Source organism: Urocitellus parryii, chromosome 9 (genome assembly GCF_045843805.1).
Source record: "Urocitellus parryii isolate mUroPar1 chromosome 9, mUroPar1.hap1, whole genome shotgun sequence".
In the NCBI taxonomy this organism is placed as follows: Eukaryota; Metazoa; Chordata; class Mammalia; order Rodentia; family Sciuridae; genus Urocitellus; species Urocitellus parryii.
The window spans coordinates 16,791,939-16,807,130 of NC_135539.1; the positions used below are offsets into that span (position 1 = coordinate 16,791,939).

Genomic DNA, 15,192 nt, shown 5'->3' on the forward strand with positions numbered 1-15,192 from the left:
AGTGGCTTTTGAGAGCCCTCTGATACATGCTGCTACTCAATCAACGGAATAGTAGTTCTCAGACAGCCAGAGATGGCTCCGTGGCAGTATGCTGTCAGTGATTATCTCCTATTACATTTTTGTCCAGTAAAATAACACTTAACTGTGACAGCTAGTTGTGGACACATCTCAGGGACAGCAGAAGCAACTCAAGCAGCCTCGATTGCAAACACTCAACCTTTGACTGTATCAGTCATATAATAGCACAAGAAAAAAAAATAAGAGCTAGTCTGTAGAATGTCTTCAGTCAACTAATTCCGTGGGTGCTCATGTGTGTGCTGGAAGACATGGTGCTGGCTGGCTCAGGGCTGATCCTTTGCAACATGGTCTATTTCCAAAGGAGAGAGCTTTCAGGTATGCAAAGGCATTGTACTTTGGACTAACAAGGAAAGCAGCTCAGACTTCACCTGTTTTGTGGTCTGCCTTCGACATGGATGTTAACAAATGAACATCACAGGGCGTTCTGGAAAGAATCTGACATTTTCAATGGCTCTGGCATCTTGGATTCATGACCCCCTCAAATGTAAAGGTGTTAACCTATGTAAGAGGTTTAAGCAGACCCACAAATCTCACATCCCATCACTCAAGGTCCCTGATATGTGAACAACAGAACATTTAGTTCCTTTGGTCCTTTTAGGAGTACATGTTCATATTTATATGAAGAGTTTCCTGGTCTGATCTGAGCACGTTATCTTCCGTGTAAACCAGAGCTCCAGAGAAAGGAGGGTAGACATATTGGTTTGTTTTCTGGGGAACCAAATTGAGACAGACTATACACAGATGCGCCTGTGCCAACACTTTTGCCGGCCCAAGTGAGCCACAGAACCGTCACCCAGACCCGTCGGTCCCTTTAAGAAGGCTAGGTCTCTCTGATCTTCTCTGTCCCCAGTGGGTTTCCAGCAGCTCCCGCAGCAAAAAGCAAACTTGCCTGGCTCCCGGGGCCCGGGGCGGGGGAGGGGAGTTGATTGGCGACTGCTGCGTCGGGTGGGCGCCGAGAGAGCGCCAGAGTGCGCTGCGGGCTGCTTCCCCTTCCCCTCTCCTTAACCCTTGGCGGAGCGGAGGACGAGGATCGTGCCGCAGCGCCAAGAAGCCAGGGCGCTGACTGCCCTGGGCTCCCGAAACTTTGCCGGAGCGTGGGCTGGACTAGACGGAGCCGAGCCTGCTGCCTGGCCGGGGAAAGGTGCCCGGGGAGCGACCCTGGTGCATCCCGGGTCCCTGGCCCAGGCGCGATCGAGGCAGGGGTGCAGCTGCAGGAGGGAGCTGTCCGTTCAGCACCACGGACCAGCCACCCCGGGCGGGAGGAGCCAGAGGCCGGGCAACAGGCGGGGAGCTGTCCCTTCAGCACCACGGACCTTTGCCCTCCCTGGAAACCAGGCGGCCCCCGCCCAGGACTCTGCCTTTTTACCCAGTTTGCGCGGGGGTGTGGGAGCAGGCGGAGAGCTTTCCTGGGAGGCTGGGGAAGCAGTGAACACTCTTCTCAGCGATCGCCTCCCAGCAGTGCTATTTTTTGCCATCCGCCCTCACCCCCAGCACACGCGCTCGCACACACACACACACACACACACGCACGCACGCACACACACACACACACGCGCGCGCGCGCGCACACACACACACACACACACACGCACACACGCGCACACAGACCTCTCCGGATTTCTTTTCCTTGAGTCTCCCGGGGCTGTGAGGAGCCAGGCGCATCTCAAAGCGAGCTGGAGGCTCCAGGCTCTGAAGCCATGCCCTGCACGAACCCTTGTCCTTACCAAGCTGCTGAGGAATGAAAGGAAGCCAGGGATCCTCCGAAGGCAGCAGTGATGTGGACCAACCCCCTGGAGCCAGCACCCTCCCGAGGGCCATAGACGACCCAGGGAACTGGAGAGAGCTCAAGACAGGAAACCCCAGCTTTCCCAAAGTCCCCGTGGATGCTGACAAAAGGAGATCTGAATTGTGGGGAGAGCCTGTCCTAGGTTACACAGCTGCAGAGTGATTTTTTTTCTCCTCCGGCACTGAATCTCCCCCCCCCTCCAACCCCCAGACGTCCAGAGTACCATGAAGAATTATGAGGATGTGTGACAGAGGTATCCAGATGTTGATCACCACCGTGGGAGCCTTCGCAGCTTTTAGTTTAATGACCATTGCAGTGGGCACGGACTACTGGTTATATTCCAGAGGCGTGTGCAGGACTAAATCTACAAGTGATAATGAAACCAGCAGGAAGAATGAAGAAGTAATGACCCATTCCGGGCTGTGGAGGACCTGCTGCTTAGAAGGTATTTACAAATTCCTCTCGATGGCTCTGAATTATCCGGCTTCTGATATTCTGGTGGGTGTTCAGGGAGCTATGGAGGCAGGGGTGGGGGAAAGAGGAATAGTTGGGATGATTGCTGAGAAGGTGCAGGTGTCCAGACTGTTCCCAGCAAGAGCGATGCTGTGTGGGATGAAAGTGTTGGATCTTGTTGATTGTTTTTGGTGTAAGCTTCATGTGACGAGATTTGGGTGACACTCGAGGCAGCTTCTGCAGTTGAGATATCACGAAATCCAAAATCCTCGGGCATGTTGTGAACTGCTTGGGTCTCTGGTTAGAAAAGAGGGTCTTTACAGTTGCTTTGATTGCATTTCAGTGGTGGGGGTGAGGAAAGGAGGAAGCCAAGATAGAAGGGGGGGGAGAGAGAGAGAGAGAGAGAGAGAGAGAGAGAGAGAGAGAGAGAGAGACAGACCCTGGTCTGACCTGGTGCATCCTGAGCTATTTCTTAACATAGTCTTTTCAGTTTCTTCTGAGTTTGGTCTAACTAGATATTGGCATAAACTTCCAATGCCAACCAGTATCAGGGTAACATGTGGAAACCCCCACGTCCTGCTACACACATTTAAAGAAAACTTCCTTATTTATACCTGTGTCATTATTTCGGATCAAAATAAAACGGAAGTCTTTGGGAATTGAATCCACCTGCCTTCATTCCTAAATCATCCCCAAACCCCACAAATAATATTTCATGGCATTTACATAAGGTTGATTCCCCCAAGAACTGCAGCTCATCACTTCTAATTCTAAAGATTAGAGGATTTGTTCTACATTATAATGAAGAGGACAGAGCCGTTTTAGAATGGGTAGCCTATCTCACTCTCCAACTTGTTTCACTACATGAGGGTTGACTCTCAGTATCTCTGGGCAGTGCCTGGGTATCATGGGGAGAGAAAAGAGAGATAAAGAAGAAAATCAAAGCCCTGTGGAACCTGGATGCCTGAGGGAAGTCATTGGATTAGAGGGACAGTAGACAGTTTTTTTTTTCAGGCTTCTGAGGAATCTGTCAAGCTTATCACAGTGATAAGCAAGAAAATATGGATTTCCTATGTCCTGCCCTCCCTTCCTGTCATAGCTCTCTATACCTGCATTCCCAGTGGCTGGTATTGTCAGAGCTTCTGGAGAACTTGCATTTATGTAAATGTCTTAGGAAGTCATGCTATGACATCACTCACTAGTGTAATATTGCACCATCCCTGGCCTGCTTCCCATGCCCTGACTCTGAACAACTGCTCTCCTGACTGTAGCGCTACTACAGTTGATTGTGTTTCCAACGCATATTTGCAACTGGTGGGAAGCCCAGGTAGGAAGGGGCTCCTTAAATTGCAACTATGATCATGTGAAGTCGAAAGTCCCGAGCAAGGCTGCAAATGACCTGGGTAACCTTGGCCAAGACCTTTGCCCTCTCCAACTCTCTGTGTATCAATAGGAGCAATGATTAGTTTGCAATTGGTGGTCTTGCCTAAGCGTTCTCCCACATGTATACTGTATCCAAGGCACTGACTGAAAATTGTAAGATGATTCTTTCCTAAACATTGACAAAATGCTAATATTTGTGATTATTTGTGATCATGTACAAGCTGGATGGTGAAATCATTTTCCTTAGGGAAATTCCATGAATTCCCTTTCCTATGTTGGCAAGAAGGAATCAAATTATATTTTGGTGATACTGGGATATGGTGAATGTTTGGATGCCTACATAGTTCCAGAGATGGCATTTAAAAAAAATCTGAAGCACCTCTCAAGCCCCAAATGGCACATAGGTATATCATGTTTTAGTCATTTATAGTCCTTCTGCTTCTTGCAACTAAACCTGGAAGTACCCAATGAAACACCAATTTTGGCTTTCCCCATTATACTCTATGAAAAAAAAAATCTGTCAGAGCAGAAGTGTGGCCTAAAATTTCTGAACCCTTGCTCAGAATTTCTCAAGTGATGGTTTCCTCTTTTTTCCCAACATCATGTCCTACACCCACAATTTGCACAAGGAATTGGAACTCCACCCAGGCTTTCTGTGGGCTTGGTGGGAGAAGTGAGAAATTGACTCAAGAAGGGAACTGGATGAATTGAAGATGTGTTCTTAGGCAAGTGAATTCTTCTGAGAAAATTCATTTGCAGTCTTCCTACAGTTTGGCCCAGCTAAATCTTTTTTATACTTCTGAAATATTAAATACAACAAGATGCACAAACATTAATGAATCACAACAAATTTTTTTAGCTAATGAATACAGCCCTATCACTAACATGTAGATGGGCCTGGCTAACATTTGAAATGGGATTCTTTCTTAATATACCAAATACATCAAGTGTTCAAGGAATTTGCAGGACCCTTTGGTGTCTGCATGGTAAGATACAGGCTGCAGGCAACATGTATTTCCATCCTCTGAGATTGAAGATGCATAGCCATCTCCTATTTGGTATCTCTTTTCTGTCCCCGAGCCTCAACATCTTCATCTTCTGGTCCTTTATGTATCCAAGGAGACCGGGGGTGGGGGTGGATCTTGTAGCTCAATTTTCTTACAGATCCAATCAGAAGAGTTCCTCCTTCCATACATTTTTAAAAGCCAAGAGACAATGTGACTAATTTGTCCAAAAGAAGAAAATGCTCAGGGGGGACATGGCAGTTGTCTGCAGGTATCTGAAGGGCTGTCATTTGGAAGAGAGATTTGAAATGTTCTATGTAGCCTCAGTGTGGGTAGAAGTAGGGACTAGAGTTAAAAATAAATAACTATCCAATGTGGAATGGGAATCTCCAGGAAGCGATGGAGTCCCCGACATCAATGATACTCACATAGGAGAAAATAACTTCAATTGTTCCCTGACTTGACTAGACATTGGAATCTCATGATGAGTTTTTCCAAAATAGATCATCAGAACCCACAATTAAATCTCCCGCTTCTATATGTCTATGATGGATCACTAGAGTCTGAATTTTCTAAGTCCTCCAAGCAATCATGAGGTTCAAGCCAACACATATTGAGGATTTACAAGGGGCTTGGACATGACTATGTTTGATAATGAGGATCACGTCACTTAAGGAAGAGAAGGATATTTCCAGTTTTTATTCCCATAACCCACCAGCATGTCATTTATCTTCAGCCCTTACTACATGCTAACACTGCTCTATGAATTTCAAAAAAAAAAAATTCTTAAACTTTTGATGAAATGCTTTCCTGTTCAGAAGAGCTCAGTGATGTAGGTACAATTATCATTAATCTCATTTTATAGATGAGGAAACTGAGGGAAAAAAATACATAACTTGCCCAAGGTCACAAACCTCCACTCAGCCGTCAATACTTAAAATCTACACTAGGCTGCTCCTCAGAGCATTTGCTAGAGAACATTAATTCGTGTTCTGATGGATAGTTTTCGACTGGTACAAGCATCAGCTCAGGAGAATGCCCAGACACATGGGTTTTTCCATTCTAGGAGTCCCCTATCTCAGAATACTCAGCCTGGTGTGGCATCAGCAGGAGAGCCAGAGCCACCAGATACCACCAACTCAGAGGTGGCAAAGGACACACTCTGAATGAAAAAAAAAAAAAAAAAGATCAATCTATGTACAGACACCCACACTGAGAAACCAAAAGGAATGACTGACTCATTATCTGAAAAAGCATGTGAGGCATTCACAAAGCAGTGCCCGCCCTAACCTGCAGCAGGTTTTCAATGGCAGCCCGGGAATTGCAATGAGAACATGTGCAATATGGAACTCTCTCATTAAGAAAAACCTCTTCAAGTCCTAGCTACAACCAAAGCAATGTATTTCATGGGTGGAAAGACCACTGGCCTAGGAGCTTAGAAGCTCTGGGTAATAAATCCATTTAACTTTACTTACAGTTAGCTCCATTGTGTGACTGGTTGTCCTCCATTGGAACCCAGGTGACCCAATTCTAAGAAGAAGAACGTATGGTGAGATGAGGGAGTAAGAAATACAAGTAAATGTCCGTGCGGCCTAGGCAAGCAGTGTGAAGTGTGAAACAGGTATTTCAAAGTCCTCTGGATTCTATGGGGCAGGGTTTTAGAATACATTTGGGAAGATATATGGTACCTGAAACTTGGTCTCAGTGTGGGGGCAGTAGGGAGTGGTGGGGACTGTGGCCAACTGAAGGGCACAAGCACCATCTAAAAAAGCAGCTATGACTTGACTTCGGTTGATTTTCACCTCGGGGAGATGTGCACCCAATGGGGCCCAGAATTCCCTGTAAAGAGAAGCCAGGGTGCAAAAATCTCTTCAATTTTAAGACGCGGGCAACTGGTTTGCCTTTTTTAAAAATCTGGCATTCATTTGTTCCATTGTAGCTGAACTTGGCCTACGGGATGCCAGTTTTGAGTCCCCCAAATTGCCTCAGTGCCCTTTCTAATCCAAATTTTGGATATTTTCATATCTGATCCCTAAATTGTCCTTTATAAGCCAATAATCACTTTTTCAATTCGTTTTTTTTTTAATTGACTGCTAAGAAAAGAAAGCCCACTTAGGATTTTAGGACAGGGGACTTAAAATTTATGGAAAAGGGGTTCAATAAACTGCTGTTTCTGCTCCAGATGGGCCTAGATGACACCAAACATCTGGCTGAAAAACTGAAAAAAAAAATTTAGCCAGTCATTAGAAGTTCCCCGCTATTTCCTCATCTCCAGATGGTTGACTTCTTCAGCCAGATGGGGTTCCAGCTTTATTTATGTGTTCGGAAGGCTTCAGGGAAGCTGCAAAGATGTGGTTGAGGATGAGGGGAGGCAAAGACATCCCAGTTATGGAGGACTTCCTGTGTGCCGAGCCCGGGGCTCAGGTGGAGTGACTCACGTTTGGCATCTTCTACCCCCCAGGAGACTCGGAACGCCACAAGAACCCCTGGGTTTGGAGACACTGCAGCTTAGACACAGTTCCTAAGTAGCCCCTTCTGCTCCCCCAGTCCTGGACTGAATGCCACACCCCCCCTTAGCCATGGGTGTAGAACATTCTAGAGCTCTTCTCCCTGTTCCCTTCTGTATTCTTCCTCCTCACCCACAAGGCCCCCCCAAACCCATAGGAAGGAGGCTGGGGTCCTAGGATAGGCGTGGGTGACCTGGCCGTGTGTGGGTTCAGTCAGGACTGGGCAGAAAGTAGAGGTCAGAACGTAAGCATGAGGAACAGGCAAGCTTCCACCGACTTCCCACCACGGCTACAGCTCCCCTGCCCGCTTCTGGAACCTCCCAGAGATCCCTAAGATCCAGCAAGTGAAGGGTGAAGAGCTGACCCCACGGGCACCCCCACGGCCCTGGGAAACCATCTGTTCTTCCGGGCTGGCCTTGTGCTCTACTGATGGCTGAATATTTGAAATCTCACTCTGAGTTGTGTCATCGCCGGTAGAAAGAACCTCCTGATGTGTTTCTACCTCTCCTGTGTGACTCCACAATCCCACCCATTTTAAGAAGTAGATGCTTTGAAAATACTGTGGTTGGTTTCGCCGCTCAAAATCGTATCTTCTGGATTAGAATAAAGGCCCGTGGCTGGCCTGTGTCCCAAGGCTGGGTGACCAGTGTGGTTTGTTTGTATGGGCTAACTAGTGGGTGTCAAGAAAATAATTAAAACAAGGAATCAGGCAAAACGAGGGTGCGTTCTTTATCGTTCTCCCAGAGCTGCGTGCAACAAGTTCACCTGAGAAGTCATCTCATTCTCTGGGGACATATATGTTTAACTTTGATTCTCCTTCTTCCTTCTTCCTTCTCCTTCTCCTTCTCCTTCTCCTTCTCCTTCTCCTTCTCCTTCTCCTTCTTCTTTAAATAAATTCGGCCCTAGCTGCTGCATATTCCCTAGTAGAAAACTGAGAAAATGCATATATATATATATATATATATATATATATATATATATTGGTCTGTAGAAGGACACATGATTTCTGTTCATTAGAAGAGATAACCCCAAAGATTGTGGATTTAGTACTTGCTTTCCGGAACACGAATCCATTTTATATCTAACTTAGCAATCTTACTTGAGAACTTTTTCCCTGAAAAATAAAATAACCAGTTTTGCCCTTCCTTATAGTTGAGTTGGAAAAAAAAAATCTGACATAAGCTCATTACGTATTTTAGAAGAATTGTCTCTTTTTTTAAGCAATTTGAAAATTATACTATGACATGGGGAAGTTCCCCCAATGAAAACAATGTTTCTGAGGTTGAAGAGAAATCTGGAAAACCCCAAGTTTGATTTCCTCTTCCCACATCCTTGTGACCCTGCCAGAACACACTGCTCCAATAGAGGAGCCAACGTGCCTTCACAATTTATTTGAGACCACAGTGGATGCTGAATAATGGCAGGGTTTTGGGGGCCAGGTGGACTTGGGGTCTCATCTGGATCCTCCCATTTCCTGACTGGGGGACCTTGGAAGTCCCTCCACCTCTGGGCATTATTTTCCTTACCTGCCAAAGGGGAGAGAACAAAAATAGCAAGTGCTCTGAACGGTTTTACGTTTAGTTCTTGTGGCTCCTTCAAGCTTCTGAGTAACACGTTGGCCATCAACTCACGATTCATTCATTTTAGACGATATCTATTTGCAAAGAAAAATGGTGGTTAGCCTCATATACCAATTTCTCCCCTTTCTCCAAATACTTTGAGTTCCTCTACCTGTGGCTCCAGGAGAATCATGCATATCAAACAGGGGACTTGGGAAAAAGAGAGACTAGTATCTCATCACCAGATTGGATGCGCTCAGTACCAGTCTCAGAAAGGGCGTTGGATGGGGAACAGGGTGGGTAGGCAACAGGGCAGCCTTTTTGGAATGGTGAGGCCCTGTGTGCGGACTGGTTCCAGTGATGGAGAGCTGAGTTCGAGCCATTGTGCGCCTGTCCCCAGGCAAACTGCCCCTAGCCAGGTCTGCAAGATGCTTGTGAAGACATAGCCCTACCCATAGCTGTCTGGCCTTGGGGTCCAGTTGGGGCTGAAAGTCACCCACACTCCACTCATCAGACTCACACCTTGGCCCAGAACTCTGTCTACCCAAAGGGAAGAGGATCATTTTTTAATTGTACGGGTCAACTTGGGTACCAACAGCATGGGTCTGTGAGTGGCTGACAGCAGGAGCCAACGCTGCATAGGAAATCCTGCCCCAGAGTTAGATATGCCACATCAGGGAAGGAAGTGGCGGTGGGAGAGCACTCTAAGACCCTCCACTAGCCAATGCATGTTCCCTGCTGAGAGTGAACATGTAGGTCCCCGCCACACAGAGAGCCCAGCCGTGGGTGCTGGCTGGAAAAACTGTAACAACCAATCAGAAAGATTTGCAAGGTCACCCAGCAAAATGAAGTGACAGGTTGATTTTTATTTTCTCTCTCTCTCTCTTCCTGCTCTGGTCATGGGTCTCTAAGGGAAATGGGATTTGCTATCGTTTGGAAGCACAGAAATCTCCTCCCTTCCCGAGGACAGCCAGTAAAGCAGAGATAAAGGAGGGGCATTCTGGATTGGAGGGGTCTGCTGAGGCTTGCTCCCCAATGCCGCAGATGAACAGCAACGTCCAGAAACTTCTCAGCCGAAGAGATATCCCTGCAAGGAAGGGGCTCATCTGTGGCTATTTCCTGTGGGCTTGGGTGGGACAGCCATCTCCTGAGCAAATCTTCCCTCCTTCCTGGAATTGGTGAGCCAGAGAGGTAGTGTTATGGATCCTGAGGGTTTGCTTCTAAGGGAGCTATAGGAGGAGTGGACAGGCCATGAGAACCAACCCCAGAGAGATCCAAGGGCCAGGCCCTGAGCCTTTCTTCCTTCCTTCCTTCCTTCCTTCCTTCCTTGCTTCCTTCCTTTCTTTCTTTCTTTCTTTCTTTCTTTCTTTCTTTCTTTCTTTCTTTCTTTCTTTCTTTTTCTTTCTTTCACTGATGCTGACACACACTGATGTCAGGCACTGTTCTCAGGAAGCACTCTACAAACACTACTTCATCTCCACGACTTCCTCCGGAGATAGATCTTATTATTATCCCCATTTTGCAAAGAGAAGTGTGCAGTCAATCACAGCCAGGATTCAAACCTCACTCTCTGCTGTTTTTTATTACCTAATGCTGGCCTAAACAGGCTGCACTGATCTCATACTGGTCTTATCTACTTCTGGTTTTTCTGCTCCACTAGCAAGAGGACAGAGGCTCAGAGGGTAGCTCGTACAAGATCATGCTTCTAGGTGACAGGGACGTGAGCCTCAGCCTCACTCGCCCTAACCATCACACTATACTGCCTTGATTGAAAAGCCCAGGCCTAATGGGGTGGGTTTCCTTCTACCTGTCTGCTCCGATGTCAAGGAGAGTGTGGTATCAATCACTAGCTCTGAGCCATTCAATGACTAGGAAAAAAAAAAAAATACTCCAACAGTTGCCACAAGCAAGGTCAAGGTCAAAGAGAAAAAACAGTGAAGCCAATAAGACTTTTGGCCTCTGTAGCACTCGGCTGTGAGGAAGCACTATCTCTGGAGGTTCAATGCAAATTTTTATTTTAAAAGGTGACGTGTCAATCATTTGGAAATGAGAAGCACAGTCTGATGGGTGGGGGGGAGTGCACCTGAGCAGACCACTGGAGGGCCTCAGGGCCGGGTATGTGTAAACTTGGACATGCCATTAGGTGTGTGGCTGTCCCCCTCCCTGAGGATTAATCTTGGCACAGTATTTATTTGACCTCTTTGAGCTTTCGACTCTGGGTCAAGCAGAAGTCAAGGATTCCATCCCCAGTCCCCCTCCTGGTTTTGGGTTTGGACAACTCTATTCCACAGGCAAAATCCATCTGCAGCCAAATCCCCAGTGCATCCCTCAGAGGCCAAAATCATCCCTGAAGAGCACCAGTCAGTGCACCCATGTACCACCAGGCCTGATTCTTGCTGACCTTGGGCTTGAGTGGACCAGAAATGGCCAGATGGATGAAATTTGGGACAGACAGGTCCTAACACCATCAAATATTTTGTTTCCATCCCTAAACTCTATTCGCTACCTTTCTCTGAATCACCAGCCTAATGCCAGAGCCTGGGGTGTAGAGTAGATGCTCAATAAATACACATTACTTTGTTGCTGGAGGGAGGATAACTCAATTACCTTGCGCTTCTCCTGGTGTAAGCACACTAATCCCTAACGATTGCTGTTCTGCTCCTGAGTGCTTACAAACCACCCTTTTAATAACATATCCTATTATGCCGGTCATGATTTTTTTTTTTTATAATTCAGCAGCCTGTAGTTTATGGAAATCTGGCTTTCCAGTCTTGAAAAAAAAAAATCTCCATGCTATTTGTCATCTGTTATTTTCCATTTTGTCCTTGAAGATTGTTCAGAATAGTTCAACCATCGCATCTTAAAATTCCTCCAATACCTTGGGTGCAAACTTGTTGTGTGGACATATTGTGTATACACCCAGCAGACTGCTTCTATTCCTTGTGCCTAAGAGTCTCTCTCTATATATTTAGTTACCTGGACGTTTAGGAAATAGAATTTCCACTACTCTATATTCTGTAGCATATGCTCTTTGGTATCATGCATTGCTGCTCTGGAATCCGATAATACCTACCTGTTAAATGAGAGTGATTCAAAAACTCACGGGTAACGACTGGGGGGGCATCTTCTCTCATCTAATCCATTACAAAATTCTACTGTCGCCCGTGGAAATTGGTTTTGGCAGAGGGCAGTTAATAGAGATGCATATTTACAACAAATCATTTTGACCCTTTGCAAATCCCGGGGCCGCAGAACCAATTAGCTGTTTCTCCGCTGAAGATGCCTTCAAATCTGCATCACCCCGTGAGTTCTGATTCTTCAAAATATTGCTTTTCACCAAAGATGAATCTGGCGTGGGATCAAAATGTTCTAGGTGTTTAGAGAAAAATAAAAAAGATCAAATCAAGAGGCAGTGATGTTAATCGGAGTCAAAGGGTCTACCGTGCAGCATAATAATTGCTCCTTGTGCCTTTGCACTCTGCCATGAGGGGAGGATTCAGCTCCTGAGCAGTGAGGAGATGGCAGGGGTTGGGATGGAAGGAATAATAAGGTCTGGACCAAGGAAATCAGGGCGAGGCCAGCTCTGGAGGACTCTTTGCCAGCGAGAGTCCCTGGGGCTTAGCTGCAGGGACCTCTCATCCCCTTAAGAAGTAAGGAATCATTTCCCAGCACAAGGGACTCCTTCCAAATTACCCTGACACGGGGCACTGGGGTGGACACGGAAGTTTGAGCTTCCTTGAGAAGGGGACACTTCATTTACAATGTGAAAGAGGCGAGAACCAAGTCCAGTGGTTGCTGGGGGAAGGGCATTGAGGCAGAAGGAACAGCAACTGCAAAGACCTGAGGTCTTGAGGCAGCTGTGTGGCAGAGGAGGAGGGAAGTGGGTCAGCCGAGGTCCTGGGGGAGCCAGGCCACGCCCGGGCCTTGAAAGGAGCTATAGGGACTTTGACTTTGACTCTGAGCAAACTGGAAGCCTCTGGGGAATTTTGGACTCCTGTTCTTGAGTTTGCCAGGTCTGAGTCTTCTCCACAGTGTCACCTGCTGTGGTTCGTCCTGTGACTGTCCCTTCTTCCCTCAGGCAAGAACTTTAGCTGTCTCTTTAAAACCTTTGCCCTGCTCTGTCCTCAGCCTCCTGGTGACAGGCGCCATGAAACAGCATCTCAGCCTTGTCCTCCTTCTTCCCTTAAAGAGGAATCCGTGGTCCCTTATGATTCTCAGTGTTTTAATTCTCCCTGGAGCGGGGAGGGGGACAGTTTAAATAAAAAGTGACATCCATGTAGAAACTTCTGGCACTGACAGGACCTTGCAAAGATCTTGCAGTCATCCTTCCTGCTGGGCAAAGCGCCTTCCCAGCTCACAGATCTTCTCCCACCCCTGCGGCTCAAGCTAGCACGTCTTCCCTGCAGGCCCCCCATCCAGCCTGGAGAGCCCATCAGATACGCTAAACGAAGGGCTTGCAATTGGTGGGTACTCTGGCCGGGGTTGCCTGCCCTCTGGGTACCTCTCCAGCAGCCACTGTGTGCTGGACACAATGCCAGGTCCTGAGGACTTGGATGAGGACAGGGGAGACGGAGTAGGTAAGCTAACAACCATGAAGGGGAGGTGCAGCAAAGATGGCGCACCCAGGTGAAGCTCCCGCAGCATCGAGTAGGAGGCCCTGGCTTAGTCAATGTTGGGGTTGTCATGGAAACGCTCCCTGAGGGCTTCTGCCTCCCCAAAGTGCCTGGTCCTCCGATGGTGCTCGAAGCACTTTTGCAGAACACACAGAGGCTTGTGGAGAACACACCACCGAGGACTGTGCTCTCCTGGTCCTGGGAGTTGGAATCCAAGGGAATTCAGACCTCCTGGCCTCTTCCCCTTAGGCAAAGGGGACAGAGATCCTTGAGGGCCCTTTGAGTCATCACACATTTATTACTGAAAAAAATTGACCCTGGCTATTCAATTATAACGGTGTTCTTTTCAGTGGTATTTTTTTGCATGGTATTTTTCCTGGTGTATTTTCTTAATCAAAATACTTTTAAAATGTATACGTGAGAGGCTGGGGCACAGATAGAGAGCTTGCCTAGCACTAGGTTCGATCCTCATCCCATAAAAATAAATAAAATAAAGGTATCGTGTCCATCTATCACTAAAAATAAGAAATAGAAAAGTAATGCAAAAGCACATTTTTATTTTTATTTTTTATTTAAAAACATTTTAAAGCTCGCGTCCTTTTATTTATTTATTTTTGGTACTGGGAATTGAACCCAGAGGTGCTTAACCACTGAGCCATATTCCCAGCCCCCCTTTTTTAAATTTTTTATTTAAAAACAGGGTCTCACTGAATTGCTTAGGGCCTCGCTCAGTTGCTGAGGCTGGCTTTGAACTCACAATCCTCCTGCCTCAGTTTCCCAAGCCACTGGGATTACAGACATACACCACCAACCCGCCGCCAAAAACACATTTTTTAAAAATATAACACAAAATCTATCTAAGTTTATCTTTGTACCCTTACTATAATCTCATCCACTCCTCCTTCCCCCAAATGATTGCCATTTCCGGTTTGGTGAATAGCTAATAAATATCATTTCCTTATTTTTCCACTCTACCAAATCAAAGGGATGAGAGAGGGTATGATTTTCCTCTTGGAGTTCAAATTCTTCAGAATCTACTCAAAAGCTTTCTAAAATCTATCTTATTATGTATAAAGGCACTTAATCATTCACACTATTTTAAAAATCAAATCAGAGAGAAGGGATTTTAATGACAGTCACCCACCTCCTCTTCCCCAGTGCAAGTTATTCTTTTAACCATTTCTGATTTGGTTCTGCCGATGTTCACCCACATCCCTAAATAATATGTTTGTCTATTTCTTGATTTATCATCTATTGACTTCCTGCCATGATACGGGAGGACTGAGCTAACTTACTCCACCCTCTGTATCGATTAACTTTCTAATTTTTAAACATAACATAAATCTTCATTTCTTTTCCCACTCACCTTGGACAGAATGTCTTAGCCTCCTGCTTCCTGGGAGGAGGATCGGCACATCCTCCATCGGCCTCTACCTGTGTCTGTTGGTTATATCTGTTCCTCATTGTCAAGATTCATCCGGTGCGTTCTGTTCTGCGGCTGCACCAATGCCTTCCCTGCTTGGGCTGTGGACAGACTCTGAAGTTGGACAGCCAATGGCCATGTTGATGATCATGTAGATCACATTCGACTCCAAGCGAAGGGGTTTTCTGTCATTTCCCCTTTCTGGCTTAGATGTCACCATCTCTGAGTCACTGGAAGGAAAATATCCAAATGGTGTTCACCAGTTGCTCAAAATTATGTCTTGTGTGTGTTTACATCACAGTTGGGCAGTTTAGTGCAATTTTCATTTTTTTTTCCTGGAGTTTCTGAAGGACCCAAGGGGGTTTTTAACATGTTCTTTTAGAGCA

The 15,192-nt window shown here is 46.4% G+C and overlaps 1 protein-coding gene across 1 annotated transcript in view; it reads left to right on the top strand.

Annotated features, from left to right (window-relative positions):
• Nucleotides 1–2,098: 2,098 nt before the first annotated feature.
• Nucleotides 2,099–15,192, top strand: part of Cacng3 (calcium voltage-gated channel auxiliary subunit gamma 3) — a 73,959-nt gene continuing 60,865 nt past the window's right edge. Inside the window, exon 1 of the mRNA XM_026392166.2 lies at nucleotides 2,099–2,309. Within this exon, the coding sequence (XP_026247951.1) occupies nucleotides 2,099–2,309 (211 nt within the window). The remainder of the gene's footprint in view (nucleotides 2,310–15,192) is intronic.